The sequence below is a fragment of the Cuculus canorus genome, chromosome 3 (genome assembly GCF_017976375.1).
Source record: "Cuculus canorus isolate bCucCan1 chromosome 3, bCucCan1.pri, whole genome shotgun sequence".
In the NCBI taxonomy this organism is placed as follows: Eukaryota; Metazoa; Chordata; class Aves; order Cuculiformes; family Cuculidae; genus Cuculus; species Cuculus canorus.
In genome coordinates, this window is record NC_071403.1 from 66,371,567 (window position 1) to 66,388,156 (window position 16,590).

Consider the following 16,590-nt stretch of genomic DNA (forward strand, 5'->3'; position numbering starts at 1 on the left):
CAGCACAAACCATGATATTAATTCTGCAGGTGTTGCGTGGCGCTGAAGGCCAGCTGTCTGCAAGATCAAGTAGGTCAAGTTCCTAATTAAAATACAGCAGGATTAACAGTGAAATTGGGGGGTAGTGTCTATATTGGGCAGCTCTGCTGAGACATTAATTAGTACAGCGTCCCTTTTTATGCATGTTGTATTGGGTCCAAAATCCATCTGAATTATGCTCAAAGGTCTATATCAGAGGCATTTGTTTTTAATAAGTTCAATTGCCACTCAGAAGGGAGTTTCTGCCTTTCTCCAGAAGCAGGTAATCAAAGCCGGTTATTCAAATAGAAGCATGGAATCATGGAATGGTTTGTGTGGGAAGGAACCTCGAAGCCCATCCATTTCCAGTCCCGTGCCATGGACAAGGATACTTCCCACTGGATCAGATTGCTCCAAGCCTCATCCAACCTGGCCTTGAACGCCTCCAGGGATGGGGCAGCCACGGATTCTCTGGGCAACCTGGGCCAGGGCCTCACCACCCTCATAGGAAAACATTTATTTCTAAGATTTCATCTCTATCTCCTCTCTTGCAGCTCCAAACCGTTTCCCCTCATCCTGTCCCTGCACCCCCTGATCAAGTGCCCCTCCCCAGCTTTGCTGGTGCCCAATTCAGTACTGGAAACTGCTCTGAGGTCTTCCCCGTGCCTTCTCTTCACTAGGCTGAACAACCTCTACTCTCCTAGCCTGTCCTTGTACAAGGACTTGCTCAAGTCTTGTGGTCCTGGGAGGGTGGTGAGATCCTGGCCCAGGTTGCCCAGAGAAGTGGTGGCTGCTCCATCCCTTGCGGTGTTCAAGGCCAGGTTGGATGGGGCTTTGAGCAACCTGATTCAGCGGGAGGTGCCCCTGCCCATGGCAGGGGGTGGAACTGGATGCGCTTTGAGGTCCCTTTCAACCCAAACCACCCTATGATTCTATAATAATGGGAGCAGTTGCACTGCCAGCATGAGCAAATACAATGAGCACCTTCCAGTGTCAGGGATGCAGATGGCAAATTAGCGTGGTCCTATCAGAAGCAATACCAGGAGGAGGTGTCAGAGGAAAGGCAGCAAGACAGCCCGAGGTGTGGGGGTCTGGAAATTGGGTTAACATCCCCCCTTCCACACTGAGGAGTGACCAGCCCTGGTCTCCACACTAGCCTGGCCAGCGTAGGCTCAGGTTCTACTCCAGACATGGAACAGACCATTCCCATCTCTCAGCTTCGTGTGTAATTGGCAGCTGTCAGGCATATAAAGAGAAGCTGTCAGCACATCCCCCTCAGTTTCATAGTTTCTAGGCTAAACAACCTGGCTGATTCAGGCTTTCACCTTAAGCTGCTTTGCCCAAACTTCCCTCTTAAGGATTCTGAAGTGAATTTTCTCCTTCCTTGAAGCCCAAGCCCCTGGCGGAACACCAAGCCCCAGAAGAAGCACCAGTACTACCAGGCAGAAGACGACGCATCGGAGCCACATCTGCCTCCCGCAGGCTGTGTGCCCGTTCGCACAGGCATCTGACAGCTCCTTTTGCGTGGCAGATGGTCACCACAGAGCAGCATTCAGTTTGGGGTGCAGCTTTTGCCCAGTGCTCCTCGGTCTCTTTCTCACATCTCAAACACCACATGCTGTCCAGTTGTCCTGTCTTGAAAGGGCAGAAAAGAAATTATCCACTGGGAAAGATGATAAGGATCACAAACAGCTCAGCACGTGTGCATCGCAAACAATTATTAACTATTTCTTATAATAGAAACTAGGAAGCGCCAGAAGAAATAATTGAGCAGCTGGTCTGAACCCAACAGAATAAATCACTTTTCACATTGCACGTAATTATACAGCAGAAATCCTGACTTCACAATACCCTGTGAGAATCAAAAGTATAAATGTCTGTTCTTGGGCAGCACTGAATTCCCCACAACAGTTATGCAGCAGATGGTAAAAAAAACAACCCATAACACATCAACGAAGGAGCAAAAAAGATTAATTGGGAGTTATTAATGATTAAGAGAGGGGCTTTCCATGAGCCTAAAGTCTCAAATGGCTGATATCATAGAATCATAGAATGGTTTGGGCTAGAAGGGACCTAAAAGACCGTCTAATTCCATCCCCCTGACATGGGCAGGAACGTGTCCCACTGGATCAGGCTGCTTAAGGACCACTCAACCTGACCTCCAGGGATGGGGCAGCCGCAACTTCCCTGGGCAACCTGTGCCAGTGCCTCATCACCCTCATTGTGAAGTTCTTCCTTATGTCTAGTCTAAATCTGCCCCTCTCCAGTTTATACCCATTGCTCCTCATCCTATCACTACCAGACTCTGTAAACAGTCCCTCCCCAGCTTTCTTGTAGCCCCTTCAGGTACTGGAAGGCCACTATAAATGTCTCCTCAGAGCCTTCTCTTCTCCAGGCTGAAAAAACCCCAACTCTCTCAGCCTGTCCTCTGTGGGAGGTGCTCCAGCCCTCTGATCATCTCTGTAGCCCTCCTCTGGACCCATTCCAACAGCTCCATATTCTCCTTATGTTGAGGGTTCCAGAACTGGACACAATACTCCAGATGAGGTCTCACAGGAGAGGAACAGAGGGGCAGAATCTCCTGCCTCACCCTGCTGGCCACGCTGTTTTTGATACAGCCCAGGACATGTTTGGCTTTCTGGGCTGCGAGCGTGCGTTGCCAGCTCATGTTGAGCTTCTCATTGACCGGCACCCCCTGGTCCTTCTCCTCAGGGGCTGCTCCCAATCATGTCATCCTCCATCATGTACTGAAACTGCGGATTGCCCTGACCCAGGTGTAGAACCTCGCACTTGGCCTTGTTGAACTTCATGATGAAGATATTAAAGAGCATTGTTCCCGGTACGGACCCCTGAGGGATGCCACTTGCCACGGATCTTCATCTGGACATTGAGGATATGGACATACCCACAAACTGGTGACTTTGGGAGGGCTGGGAGTGGTGCTGTTGACTTGGGGGGTGTGCTAGGGGTGGTTCTTGTGATTGGGGGGGGCTGAGGATGGTGCCATTGACTTTGGAGGTGCTGGGGGTGGTGCTGGTGCCTTGGGGGAGCAGTACTGGTGTCTTTGGGGGGTCTAGGGACAGTGCTGGTAATTTTGGGGGGGGGCTGGAGGTGGTGCTGGTGATTTGGGGGGGGCTGGGGACGGTGCTGGTGTCTTTGGGGGGGCTGGGGACAGTGCTGGTGACTTTGGGGGCTCAGCGCTGGTGATTGGGGGGGCTGGGGTGGTGACTTTGAGGGCCCTGGGGGCGGTGTCTCCGGCGCCTTCGGGGGCTCCGCGCCCTTCCCGGGTCCCGCGGGGGGCGGTGCCGGTCTCGGGGCGGTACTCGCTCGGTCCCGCCCCCCGCTCGGCCCGGGCTCGGCCCCGCTCCGTTCGCAGGGACCGGGCAGGGACCGGGGCCGCCGCCCGGGCCGGGGCAGCCTTCCAGGACCACCCCCCGCCGCCATGGGCCGTGTCCCCGCGCTCCTCGGGCCCGTCCTGGTGCTGCTCGGCTGCGGCATCGTGAGAGGCAGTAAGGGAGGGACCGGGATGCACGGGATGGGATGGAACCGGGATGGGATGCACGGGACTGAGATGGGATGGAACCGAGATGGGATGCACGGGATCGGGATGGAATGGGATGGGATGGGACCAGGATGGATGGGACCGGGATGGACGGGATGGAATAATCCTGGAATGGGATGGCACCGGGATAGACGAGACCGGGATGGACGGGACAGGGAAGGGACTGGGACCTTGCTGGCCGCCTCGCATTGCCGTCTTCTCGCCTTGTGTCCTGCAGCCTACCATAGTCCCTCGCCAGGGAATTCTCGCTCCCGGGGAGAGATGCTCAGCGATGGGAAGTGGGTTTGAGACGGTTCCTGGCTGGCAGGGATGCTCGGGCAATGCAGGATAGGCTGTGTGTCGGTCCCTGGCTGGCAGGGATGCTCCAGCGCTGCGGGGTGGCTGTGAGCTGGCCCCTGGCTGGCAGGGATGCTCTGGTGCTGCAGGATGGCTGTGGCCGGTCCCTGTTAGACAAGGATGCTCCAGCGCTGTGGGATGGCTGTGAACCGGTCCTTGGCTGCCAGGCAGTCCCACAGCCCTTCCCACCTTGCCATCTTCAGGCCGGTGCATGCTCAGACACCAAGGTTTCTGGCACCCCGGCAACTCTGTCCACCCTCTGTGGACATGGCCAGTGTTCACCCCTGCTCAGGGCACTTAGGTGTTGAATTGAACTGCAAGAACCAGCCCTCACAGACAGGTTCTGCTCTGCCATGTTCTCAGTCTCCTTGCAACATACGTACCCAAGGGCCTGACGGAGTCGGGAAGAAATGCGTTCAGGGCTGTTAAAAAGGGGCCACTTATTTTTAGATGTGCAGTCTGGTGCTTCTCTCCCTGCTGCAGGAATAAGTTGGGACAACATCTGAGTGCCCTTGAGCAGCAGTCCCAAGGGCATGGGCCAAGGGGTGTGTGAGTTCCCTCTCTGGAGTCATAGCAGGATGGGAAGGGTTGAGGTCTCCTCTCCAGAGTCATAGTGGGACGGGGAGGGTTGAGGTCCCCTTTCAGAGTCATAGCAGGATGGGGAGGGTTGAGAGACATCACTTCCCACTGCTTCAGTGGGCCTGAGGTCCTGGCAGGACCCAAAGGCTGAGCCAGGCCTTCAGTAAGTGATGTCTCTCTTCGTGGTGGTGTTCGTTTCTTAGTGTGGCTTTAGTCAAAAGAGAAGCTGGATAACTTATAAATGATGCAGAATCATTAGTGATTAGTGAATTATGCAGGTCTTAACTGTGGCATGCTTTTCCCGGAGAGCCCAGCAGGGTGTTGGAGCATCTTGACTTTACAGGAATATTTTTAATTGTTGGCTTCAGAGAGTGCATTTCTGGAACCTTTGCACTCACGGATCTTTATGGCTGCAGGTCTGGCATGGAACTGCTCTGACCTCAGCTGCAGAGCTGGCTGGAAAATGTTCGGCTTAATGCGGGAATCATAGGCAAAGCTTGCTGTGGTAGGAGTCCTCTGGAGGTCTTGTCACAAGAACTGACAATGAGGTGTCATCCAAGCTCACATATCCTTAGCGTTAAGCACTGCCCATGTTCCCAGGGTGAACTTCTCTGGTTTTGACTCCTGAAACTTCTTGTCCCATCTCTCCTTGCTAGATGTCTGCATCTTGTGTGCTCAGACATTTCTTTTCTACAGTTGCTGAGCTGCAAATTAACCAAGAGACACAGTTTTCCAGGGAAGAGCTGTTGCCTGGGCACCTTCTGATTCAGGCCTGCTTGCCTGGACCCTGCACCAAGTGTATTTGCGATGCAAGAGGCCTGAAGCTCCTGCTGGCCACACACAGTGCAGCTCTGCCATGTCCCTGCATGCTTTTGCCCACCCCTCTCCCCTTTGGGATGTCTGGGGATTCACTCCCGGTGTAACAGCCTTGTGTGTCCTGCCTTGCAGTCTGGTACCAGAGTGTTACCCCCTGGGATGCCCCTCTGCTGCAAGGGAGTGACAATCTGTACGCGAGGCCAGTACAAGTTCTGTCTGGGTGCAGCTCAAGCAATTCTGTCAGCCTTGTGCGGATTCCACAGCACGGCTCATGTTCTCAAATCAGCGATTGACTCAGACCCAGGGCCTCGTCTCAGCTTCCCCAGCCCAAAACCAAGGCTGGGGCAGGCTGGGCTCCTTGCAGAAGCAGAACAGAGAGCCTGCTACAAACTCCATCCAAGGACTTTAATTTAGTAGGCACAGTGTTTTGAGCTGATGGTTGGACTGAATGATCTTGGAGGTCTTTTCTGACCTTCTTGATTCCACAAGTTTATGATTTTGCATCACAGAGGTGTAAGACCCTGCCTTTAATTTCCTCATGTGCACTTAAAGTTTGGGAAATCCAACTGGCCCACTTTGGGCGTACTCAGACCCCTTCTTGTTCCATTAGATGTAAAAAGATACCCGAGTTTCTCACTGTAGGACTATCCCGTGAAGAACCAGTTCTGGTTCTCGCCCTGAGGCCCAGTGGCAGGGTCTGATCACAGCTGTAGCACTAAGCTCATGTGTTGCAAAGAGTGGAGCACATCAGTGCTACCTGGTAGCAGTGGTTGAGGGCTCGTGCTAGCTCTTGAGCAGTACTTGCAAGGTTTGGGCCATACTGGCTGGTTCAGACCAAAGCGGTCTCCACCGCTGGGTTCCTGGGCTGTTCCTGACCTCTTTACGTTTGCTAACATGGTGGTAGCCTCGGAGAACAGTTTGCAGGCTGAAGGCCAGCAGAACCATTGCAGCTCTCTGCACACACGCCCTTTGGAATGCCTCTGCCTGGGATCAGGTGAGGGATTAGGTGTTTGCTGGCAGGATGCTGTCTGCAGCTCGGCTGTTGGCCATGCAGCAAATTTGGACACTGGCCGTGGCTGGAGAAAACAGAATTTTCTGGTCTGGAAAACCAGACCCCGTCTGCAGGGAGCTCAGCTTCCATGCGCGCAGAGGACACGTGCCCTAGGCAGCGGCCACGTCCAGGGAGCATGCTTCATTCAGCCAGTTCTGCTGTTGCCATATGGGATGCCAGGATGTGGGTTAAAGACACAGCTCAGACTCCCTCTCATGGGTTAGACGAGTGAAGCAGGGTCACATTGACAAAAGTCTAAGGAGACACACACTTCGTGGCATAAAGGGTGTTTGAGTGTCTCTTTGAATCCTTCCCAGTTCACCAGTCCTGTTCTGGAAGAGAGGGCTTAGCATCCTGTGATGCCCTTGTTCATGCTGTCTCCAGTGCCCCTGTCTCCTGGTGGTGTGGCAGGATTCTGCTGGGAATACCCTCTGCCCCAGCATTTCTCTGAGAACATGATTTCTGGGTTCTGTAGTTCACTGTTCTGCCTGTCCCGGTCGCCTGTGGCAACAAGCTCTTTCTCCACTCATGGAGCTGGGTAGATTCAAATGTGAATGAATGCATTCAAGTAGCTGACGTGCAGAAATGACCTTTCCTTGTCAGTAACGGTGTTTGGTGGTGTCTAGTTGCCTGTTTTCTTGTTCTCTGGGGCCCTTTTTCTACCTATGTAAATCATAGCCTTGAACTTGTGCTACTCAAGCAGCTTGCAGAAGGACGCTGCCTTGTTTACAGGGAGAGAGGACGCGCAAGCAGCAGCCTCCGTGCCTTTCCTCACACGCTCCCGTGTCTCATTTCCAGACAGCATCAGGCTTTGTGCGCAGGTCTGCATGCCTGTGTCGAATCCTGCTGTGCTCTCCGCACAGTGGGATCTCAGAATGGTGCGGGTGTAGACCATGGGTCAATCAGCTTTCCGAAGGATGGCAGCAGCTGAGCGGTGCTGCCGGCTTTGCAGCCAAGGGAAAGAAAGTCAGTTCTGCCTCCTGCGCTCGGCTTCCCTCCCCACTCTGGAGCAGGGAGCGATGCCAGGCAGATGAGGCCGCCAGATTGAGTTGCAGAGTGTGTTTATTCCAAGCTGCCCCATTTTTCTGTCACAGTTGATATATAAATTCTGTCTCTGTGCTGCTTCCTACGCAGTTCCGGGTGATGTGCCAGGCATTCATGATGTGCACATCCACGGGGCAACCCAGAGCTTAGAGGACATGGATTTTACCATCACAGCCTTGGTTGAGGAATTGTATTAGTGTAGGAATTGTTTGGACTTCCTGGATGCCACGGAAACACGGGACCTCCCTGCCAAGCAAGAATCCGTGCTGTGTCCAGGTTGAGCAGGAGGGTGCTGCAGCCTTGCTTCTGACAGCACTGGAGACGGATGAAGTAAACTTCCCAAGAGCTGAATGTCCGAGTAGCAGAGAAGGTACCTCAAGTCTGCGAGCAGACACCCTCAGGAAGAGCTGATGCAAGTGTCATTCTCTCTGGCAGCAGGGTCTCTGCAGTGCTCTGAGACAGAAAAGCTGCAGAGACGTTTCATGTGATTCTGAGCTGCAGGGACTGATTAAATTGCCAGGACAGGCTCTTCAGTCCTGTTGTTCTGTTTTGCTCTGGCCAGGCCTTCCTGCATTCCCCATTCCTATGCCTGCAAGGTGGCAGGAGACTACAGGACTCTTCGTGTCTTGCAGCCTGGACACAATGTCAGTGCTGATGATCCTGTTTAAATGGGATGAGTGTTACGAGCAATGGGCTGTGTCTGCTGCTGCAAGTGAGCCTGGAAAGAGGAGCCAGTCAGGTGCCTGGCACGTGTCCTCCTTCCCCAGCACAGGACACTGCAGAGGTGTGCGATGAGCACGTTTCATGCCAATAGCCAGGCAGGGAGGAGTCCTGGCCAGTGAGCACCGGCTGCCACGAAGGGACAGGAAGCAGCTCGGTGCCCACAACCCAGGGAGCACCGTGCGCTGTGTGTGCAGCTGCTGGCAGGGACTCAGCCTCATGCACCAACTGTGCTGCTCCTTTCCTGGGGACAGATCTGCTGGAGAAGCTGCTCCTTGCCACCCTGCCCACTGTGCTGCCATGGGCAGATGTTGGAGAGGGCATGCAGGAGGGACAGCCTGTTCTGAGACCTCTTCTTTTATCTCTTTCCTGTGCCTCACCTCATCTGTCCCTGGCTCACCCAGACAGGCCACCATCCCCTGTCAACGTGACTGTGACGCAGCTGAAGGCAAACTCTGCCACGGTCTCCTGGGACGTCCCAGAAGGAGACATGGTGATCGGCTATGCCATCCTACAGCAGGTACCCAGGCTCTGTCCCAGGGGCTGGGGACCCCTGTCACTGAGGGAAGCTGGGAAGGGGCTCTTTATGAAGGAGTGCAGGGACAGGACAAGAGAGAATGATTTTAAGCTGAAAGAGGGGAGATTGAGATCTTAGGCAGAAATGTTTCCCTGTAAAGGTGGTGAGGCCCTGGCCCAGGTTGCCCAGAGAAGTGGTGGCTGCCCCATCCCTGGAGGTGTTCAAGGCCAGGTTGGATGGAGCTTGGAGCAACCTGATCCAGTGGGAGGTGCCCAGTCCAGGGCAGGGGGTTGGAACTGGTTGCGCTTTGAGGTCCCTTTCAACCCAAACCATTCCATGAGTCTATGATTACCAGCATGCTCCCACACCAACCCTTTAGCTACAATTTGGAACTCCTTCAACACCTGCCTGAGGACACCACTGTTAATGAGCAGCCCTCGCCAGGGCACCCGGAGCCATCCATACTTGTGGTAGGCAGCAGGCTGTAGGCTGCACTGGGGGTAGTTATTCCCTCCAGTGGCTTTTTTGTGATGTCTGGATGATGATGATGCTTCAGCCATGACCTAACCCTTCTTTGCCTGCCTTGCTCCACCACCACAGCCCTCGATGAAGGTGGCTGCTCCAGGGAAGCCCCTGGCTCTCAGGCTATGCAGGGATGCTGCATAGCAAAGTGCTGGCCAGCTGGCCCATCCCAGGAGGATGGTTGCCTGGGAAGGGAGGATTGAGGGCAGAGTGCCCAGAGCAGCCTTGCAGTCCAGGGTCTGTACTTGGTGCAGCTGGGAACGGCCTCCTGGAATGACAGGTCTTCACTCTGGCAGCGGCAAGATGGGCAGATGCAGCGCTTCATCCGGGAGGTGAACACCACCAACCGAGCCTGCGTGCTGTGGGACTTGGCGGAGGATGCCGATTACATCATTCAGGTGCAGAGCATCGGCCTCTATGGGGAAAGCCAGGCCAGCAAGCGTGTCCATTTCCGCACTCTGAAGGAGACTGACCGCCTCCCTTCCAACAGCTCCAACCAAGGTGAGGTAGCTCCTTTCAGCTTGCCCAGGTGCCGCTGGTGGGGCCACATCCACAGGGATCCAGCAGCCAGCAAGGAAGGTGCTGCCTGGGGCAGCAGGCTGCTTGGGACACATAGGGTCAGAACGGTTGTGCTGGTTATGCAGCTGATATTGTGTCCACAATGATGTCCCCAAGCCCTGGTTTACTGCTCTCCTATCCTAGGTCTTGACATCCGACCCAGCTGAGCAGGCTGTGACCAGGACAACTGCAGTGGTCCCCTCAGCTGCTGCCCCTATGCAGTAAATACCAAATGGGCTCTCAGATCTCCCAGCCTGCAGGCTACCAAAGGACAAAGGATGGAGCCCCATGGTCTCCTTCCCTACTCATATCCATGCTGTGCCTTTTTTCCTACATGCTGGTCCATAGAGATGATCCAAGAATCCAAGAGATATGATGCACAGAAGGGGACTACTGGGCACAGTTGTCTGTTTCCAGCACTAGCTACGAGAGGGAACTTAGGAAGAGTTTAACAGGGCAAGCAGTTGGCTTGCTTTCCTTGAGACTTCTGTGTTCAGCTTGGAGCCTTCCTAACCTGCCCTGGTCCCTTCATAGGGAGTGACCTCAGTGACTGCTCCCATGCATTGTACAGTCCCATGGCAGGGGGTTGGAACTGGGTGATCTCCTCTGGAGCTCCTCAAGTTCTCGAGTGTTGCTGGTCCTGAAGCGTGTTCATGTGGGAGGGTGTCTGCTGCCAGCCCTGCCTGGGTTCTCTTCTCCGCAGGTGATATCACCATGGAAGGGCTGGACAAAGACAGGCAACTGCAGACGGGTGAGATCATCATCATCGTGGTGGTGCTGCTCATGTGGGCAGGTAAGTGCTGCAAGCAGCATTCCAGCAGGCTGGGACAGAGAGTCCACAAAGTGAACAAGGCTTAAGGAAACACAGAGGTGCAGTGGTGTGGATCTGGAATACTTCCCAGTAAATCCATTGGGTCTCTGTAGGAGCTCAAGCCAGTGGGATAAGGGGAGTTACCACAACCACTGATCACAGTGATGGCCTGAAGCATGCGGGCTGGCTGTTGTGTCAGCAGCGCCAGAAAAGCATGAGACAACGTGAGACCCAAGAGTTACAGGGTGGGAGCATCCCAGCTGATGCTAACTATGGTGTAACTTGGGCCATAGCTAGCTTGTCTGATGTCCAATAACTTCACCGCACTGGCTGGTAGTGCCTGTGCCCCAATTTCCTAACATTGTCAGCTGGGTGATTCGCTCCTTCACAGCATTGGATTGGAGCCAGTGCTTTAGCAAACGGCAGGTTGCCCTGGGAGCAAGGAAGCCTTGGAGATAGCAGGCAGCTCCTGACTGGTCACATGTAGCTGCTGTGAATAGGAAGCCATTTGTCCCCATTCCCTTCCCAGTAAAAATGGATTTTCAAGTCTCTCCTTGTCCTGGCCTTGAACGCTTTTCTAGTGGAGTGGGAGAAACCACAGGGTGGCTTCTGGTAGCTCACACCTGCACAGGCTGGCATGTCCAAGTGCCAACAGGGAGAAGCTGTTTCCAGTCTGCCAGTGGCTGTGACAACACACAGTGGTTTGAATGGGTCTGACACTTTTCCCCTCTCTATTTAAGCTGAAAGAGGGGAAATTGACATGAGATATGGGGAAGGAATGTTTTTGTGTGAAGGTGGTGAAGCACTGGACCAGGCTGCACAGAGAAGTCACGGATGCCTCATTCCTGGAGGTGTTCAAGGCCAGGTTGGAAGAGGCTCTGAGCAACATGATCTAGTGGGAGATGTCCCTGCCCATGGCAGGTGGTTGGAATTGGATGGGCTTTGACATCCCTTCCCACTCAAACCATTCCGTGGTTCTGTGATTTTATGACACATCAAATAGTGACGGTCCACTGCTTTGCTCTCATCCCGTGTCTGAGGTCCCACATTGTCCGATGTGTGCATTGCTCCTATCCCATGTCTGGGGACCCACCCACAATGTGGGACATGTGCGTTGTTCCTGTCCTGTGTCCAGGGTCCCACAATTTGGGACATGTGTGTTGCCCCCATCCTGTGTCCACAGTCCCACCGTGTGGGACATGTCCCGTGTGAGATGGGTGCTGTAAACCCATGCCAGAGAGACTGACCACATGGACGGCAAGACAGGACAGAGCCAAGGGCTGGCTGTTGTGAGGGTCACAAGCACTGCACCAATAACTTTAGTTCCTTGCTGGATGCACTTGGAAACCCACTCAGCTGCTCACTGACCTCTAGAGCTCTCCCGCTCCCAGTACCTCAGCATCTGCCTTTGGCCTCAGAGCCCTGCAACACCGGCACCTCATGTGTGCCCTGATGGCTTTTGCCACATTCATGCCTGGTCTGTCCAAGACTATTGTGGCTCCACATCCAGAGGTGCCTGGGGTGCTCCAGGCTGGTGCAGGGGGATTGTGCGGGTGACCAGCATCTCAGGGAGCCCTAAGCCTGACTGCTCTCCTCCTGAGATACTGTAGGGAGGGAAAAGCAGCAGGCAGCCAGGCTGAGAGAGTCTTCATCCCTGTCTTTCGCAGCGGTGATCGCCCTCTTCTGCAGACAATATGACATCATCAAGGACAACGACTCCAACAACAACAAGGAAAAGGCCAAGCCGTCCTCAGAGCACAGCACGCCAGAGCGACCGAGCGGAGGACTGCTGCGGAGCAAGGTGAGCAGGAAGGGCTGGCGTATGACGTCTGCTGTGGCTGCTGCTAGAGGTTCTGGCTCTCTGCAGAAACAGATACACCTCAGCTCATACTCTTGCCCTAAAAACTGAATGGGTTTTAGGGTACAGGGAGCCCTGGTCCCTCTAGGGCAGAGTGTGTGAGCTGTGGGTGACTGCAGGAGAAATGAAAGAGTTGGTAGGATGTATCAGCTTTATGGCTCCCACATTGCCAGGTGGTACCAGTGCTCCCACTGCAACAACCTCTTCTCCATGCCCCTCCAAGGCTGCACTTCTCTGCATCCCATAGCCAGGTCTTGGTCCTGCCTGTTCAGGCATGAGGCAAGGAAGCTGGGAAGCTATTTTCATGGTTCCCACACTTCTCTGTCACTGGTCGCTTTCTGCCTTCACTGAGGTCTTCTGCAGCTCATCACCACACAGATTGTTCACAGAAGTACCCCAGAGCCCCTTCCCAACGAGAATGAAGGTGCTGTGTCAGCCTATGGATGCAGAGGGAGTAGTGTCATATCAAAAGGGTGAAGGGTCTGATGTGTTGCTAAGGAAAAGGAAGCCCTCCTGAGCAGGGGGGGGTTGATCCGATTTTACTGCAGCAGCATCTGACTGGGAAACTTCTGTATCCCCAGACACCTCCAATTAGGTTGAGTGTTAAACCCCAATCCGAATCATCTGCTTGGCAAGAGAAGCATGTTTCCTGGCCTCACTACCCCTGCTATTGGCACCAACCAGTCTGAACAAGCCCAGTATTCCACAAGCAGGGATTTCATCCAGGTGTTCCTCAGCACCCGACGCTTCTCCCTTTGTCACTTGACCTAAATAGTGATCTATAACACTGATGTGCATGTTCTCACGGGATATTCCGTTTGGTTTTCCCTGTGCATCATCTGTGCTTCTGTCAACGGTGAGCAGTCTCCTCTCTGTGTTGCCTCGCTGCTCCTCTGCTTCCACATCCTAGTTTACAGTGGATGTAAGGAGTAGAAACTTTTTGTTTGGACTTCAAGGCCCCAGTTCTCCTCCAGATTTTCCAGTAATCTGATTACTCTTTGGCAAAAAGATCCCTCCTCTTGGATCCCAGCTCATACAGGGCTGCAGAGGCAGGGGCAGAGGCCTGTTCGTGCCGCAGGTGAGGTTCACCTGTATGGGGTTCATGCACTTTGGTTTGTCTTTTTGCATTCACCATACGCTTGGCATCCTCACAGGTGACAAATTACAAAGCTGAGAACAAAGTGTAAGAAAGAGAAAGAATCATAGCATCATGGAATCACTGAGGTTGGAAAAGACCTCTAAGCTCATCCAGTCCAACTGTCAGCCCAACCCCACTCTGCTGATTAAACCATGTCCCAAAGTCCAACATCCACATGGTTTTTAAATCCCTTCAGGGGTGGGGACTCCACCACTGTCCTGGGCAGCCTCTGCCAGGGCTTCACCACTGTTTCCATAAAGAAATTTTTACCAATATCCACTCTAAACATCCCCTGGTCCAACTTGAGGCCATTTCCTCTCATTCCATCACTTGTTCCTTGGGAGAAGAGACCAGCACCCACCTCACCACAACCTTCTTTTAGGTAGTTGTAGAGAGTGATGAGGTCTCCCCCCAACCTCCTCTTCTCCAGGGTAAACAGCCCCAGTTCCCTCAGCCGCTTCCAGATCCTTCCCCAGCTCCGTTCCCCTTCTCCAGATGTGCTCCAGCCCTTCAGTGTCTTTCTTGGAGTGAGGGCCCAGAACTGAACCCAGGATTTGAGGTGCGGCCTCAATAGAGCCGAGCACAAGAGGATGATCCCTTCCCTGCTCCTGCTGGCCACCTCATGGCTGATCCAAGCCAGGATGCTGTTGGTCTTCTTGGCCACCTGGGCCACTGCTGGCTCATGTTCAGCTGCTGTGACCAGCACCCCTAGATCCTTTTCTGCCAGTGTGCTTCCCACCCACTCAGCAGAGCAGCACCTCAAAGCAGATTTTTTTTTCTTTCATAGAAGAAGTCTCCCTCAGTCAATATCATCGAGGTGTAAGTGTGACACCAGCTCTGCGTCTGGGGTCTTGGGCATCCTGTCGGAGCGAAGCAGGCCTTGGAAGAAAAGGCAGCACCTGGTGCCCAGTCTGGAACTCTGCATGCGAAGATGCGCGTATCAGAACTTACGCTTTCCCGAGGGCACCCGTCCAGGGATGTGCATGGAGCCGGCTCCCAGCCGTGCATGCAGTGCGCGGCCCTGCCCATCCTGCATGCCTGGCCCCGCTCCCCTGCCGCTGCGGAGCGTGGAGCTGAGAGAGGATGGGGGTCCCAGCGCCAGCTCAGGGGTGCGCAGAGGGACCAGTGCGCTGGTGCGAGGGGAGGCAGCATCCCTGGGTGCTGCCTTGGCCAAAGGCCTGAGTGCAACCACAATGCACCAGACACCTGCCCTGCAGGCAGCCTGGAGCAGACCTTGTGCTTAGCCACTGTGTTTGGGCTTGAGGGGTGGGAGCTGCTCCCCGTTTGGCCTCAAGTCTGAGGGGATGGGGCAGTGCAGGCATTTGCCCCAGTGGGTGGCAGGAGGAAGGTTCATCTGTGAGGCTGGGCCCAGTGGCCACTGCTGAGGAGTGGATCCCTGCTGGAGATTGGGGCTCCACCGCACCCCATCATGGCCATGCAGGGGCTTCAAGGCCTATCCCTGCTACAGGTGATAAAGACAGAAACGAGCGTGAGGAGCTGGTGCTGCCACAGTGCCTGGACAGCTTGCAGAGCATGCAGCCAGGGCAGGGAGTGCTGGCAGGAGTAGTTGTGTGGGGTGGTGGGAGCCCCACAGAGCTACAAGAGCCAGCAATGCCTGCACATGGCTGGGGGTTTGCAGTTTCCATCGCAGGGCTCAGTCCTCACACATCTGAGCTGTATCCCCTGCAAGCAGTGTGATGCCCATGCTGCCTGGAGGAGATAACGTCATGAGGGGTAGTGTGGCATCAGCAGGCTAGGCAGGATGCACTGCAGAGCTCATCATCGCTCTGGGGACAACCCTAACTCCTGTAGCGTCACATCGCACCTCTGGCTCCTTCTGCTTTGCAGGATTTTGATCACTGCTGATGCTCAGGCACCTGGAGCTGGTCCCACAGCCCACACCAGGTTGGCTGATGTGACACAGACCCGTTGGAAAGGGCTGTCACTGGAGCTGGGGGATCACTGGCTCGCTGTTACCTGCTCAGTCTGCCTGCTCATGCGAGGACAGCATGAGCCACCAACCACCCTGGGACTGGTGAAGAGGCAGTGTCTGGACTGTGCTTGTTTGCTCCACAGAGCCTGCAGGCAGAACGCTCTCACTGGGTATCCGCACCGCTCTGTGGCCAAGGCCTGGCCCAGGGATGCCCTCTCAATCGTGGTTGCAGGGAACATTGTGATGGGAGGAGGCTCTCTGCAGATGGCAGTGGTGCCGTGGCTGCTGCTCTCCTCCATGCTCTTGTGGGCTGTCACTGAGCTGGGGTGCTGGCTCTGCTGCCCTGGACTCAAAGCATCACAGGATCCAGCGTCTTCCAGGAATAAACCTCCCAGTAAAGCACTTTCAGGACTCTTCCTTCCAGGTGCTGCTCAGGCTCTGCTACAGGACAGGTGGGGAGGGGACAGGATAAGAGACTCACTGTGGCAGGGCCTTTTCAATAAAAGCATCCTGGCTCAAAGGCAGCGTTGTCCCTGCAGCACTGTGGGTCTGTGTGTGGATGTGCATGCAAATATGTGTACCAGCACTTCTTGAACATGTGTGTGTAACTCTTAGGAGACCTGTGCTTGCAGGTCCTCAAAGGTCGGCTTTCAGATGGCTCTGGCCCTCGAGGGAGTGCCAGTGTGGCGTGCAGGGCCATGTCATAGAATCATGGAATGGTTTGGGGTGGAAGGGAGCTCAAAGCCTGTCCGGTTCCAACCTCCTGCCATGGACAGGGACATCTTTAACCAAATCAAGTTGCTCAAAGCCCTGATCAAGAGCCCCTCCCCAGCTTTCCTGTTGGCCCCTTTCAGTACTGACAGGATGCTCTAACATCTCATAGGTGCTTGACCACCAGTCCAGCACAGCAAGGAGTAGGAGTAGCTTCCCTGATGTAACAAAAGCCACCCTGGACCTGCCTGCTCTAGGCACAGGGGAAACAGCTCCCTCAGGGCCAGCAGCTGAGGAAGATGTGGGAGCTCTGTGGCAGCTGCAGCCTCCATGAACTCGGGGAACAGCCCAGGTCCTTGCTGCAGGTGAAGAACCTCACCACAGGCAGCGCAGCAGACACAGCACCTTGCAGACTT

The 16,590-nt window shown here is 54.6% G+C and overlaps 1 protein-coding gene across 4 annotated transcripts; it reads left to right on the forward strand.

The window, feature by feature from the left end:
- The first annotated feature begins 3,342 nt into the window (after positions 1-3,342).
- FNDC4 (fibronectin type III domain containing 4) lies at positions 3,343-15,979 on the forward strand. Of its 4 annotated transcripts, none has more exons than XM_054063835.1 (6): positions 3,343-3,527; positions 8,531-8,646; positions 9,420-9,666; positions 10,427-10,516; positions 12,202-12,335; positions 14,321-15,979. In XM_054063835.1, exons 1-6 carry the CDS (start codon positions 3,461-3,463, stop codon positions 14,351-14,353), a joined length of 687 nt encoding a protein of 228 aa, XP_053919810.1. In that variant the 5' UTR covers positions 3,343-3,460; the 3' UTR covers positions 14,354-15,979. The 4 variants fall into 4 exon arrangements, with proteins under 4 accessions (XP_053919810.1, XP_053919809.1, XP_009567362.2 ...); XM_054063834.1 differs by having other exon boundaries at positions 3,345-3,527; positions 14,318-15,977; XM_009569067.2 differs by having other exon boundaries at positions 3,347-3,527; positions 9,462-9,666; positions 14,321-15,978.
- The last annotated feature ends 611 nt before the right edge of the window (positions 15,980-16,590 follow it).

Bases quoted from the DNA above. Each gene is read 5' to 3' on its own strand.
- FNDC4 (XM_054063834.1), top strand. From the start codon at position 3,461: ATGGGCCGTGTCCCCGCGCTCCTCGGGCCCGTCCTGGTGCTGCTCGGC. The intron at 3,528-8,530 runs GTAAGGGAGGGA...TGGCTCACCCAG, and splicing joins CTGCGGCATCGTGAGAGGCA to ACAGGCCACCATCCCCTGTC. The intron at 8,647-9,419 runs GTACCCAGGCTC...TACTTGGTGCAG, and splicing joins GCTATGCCATCCTACAGCAG to CTGGGAACGGCCTCCTGGAA.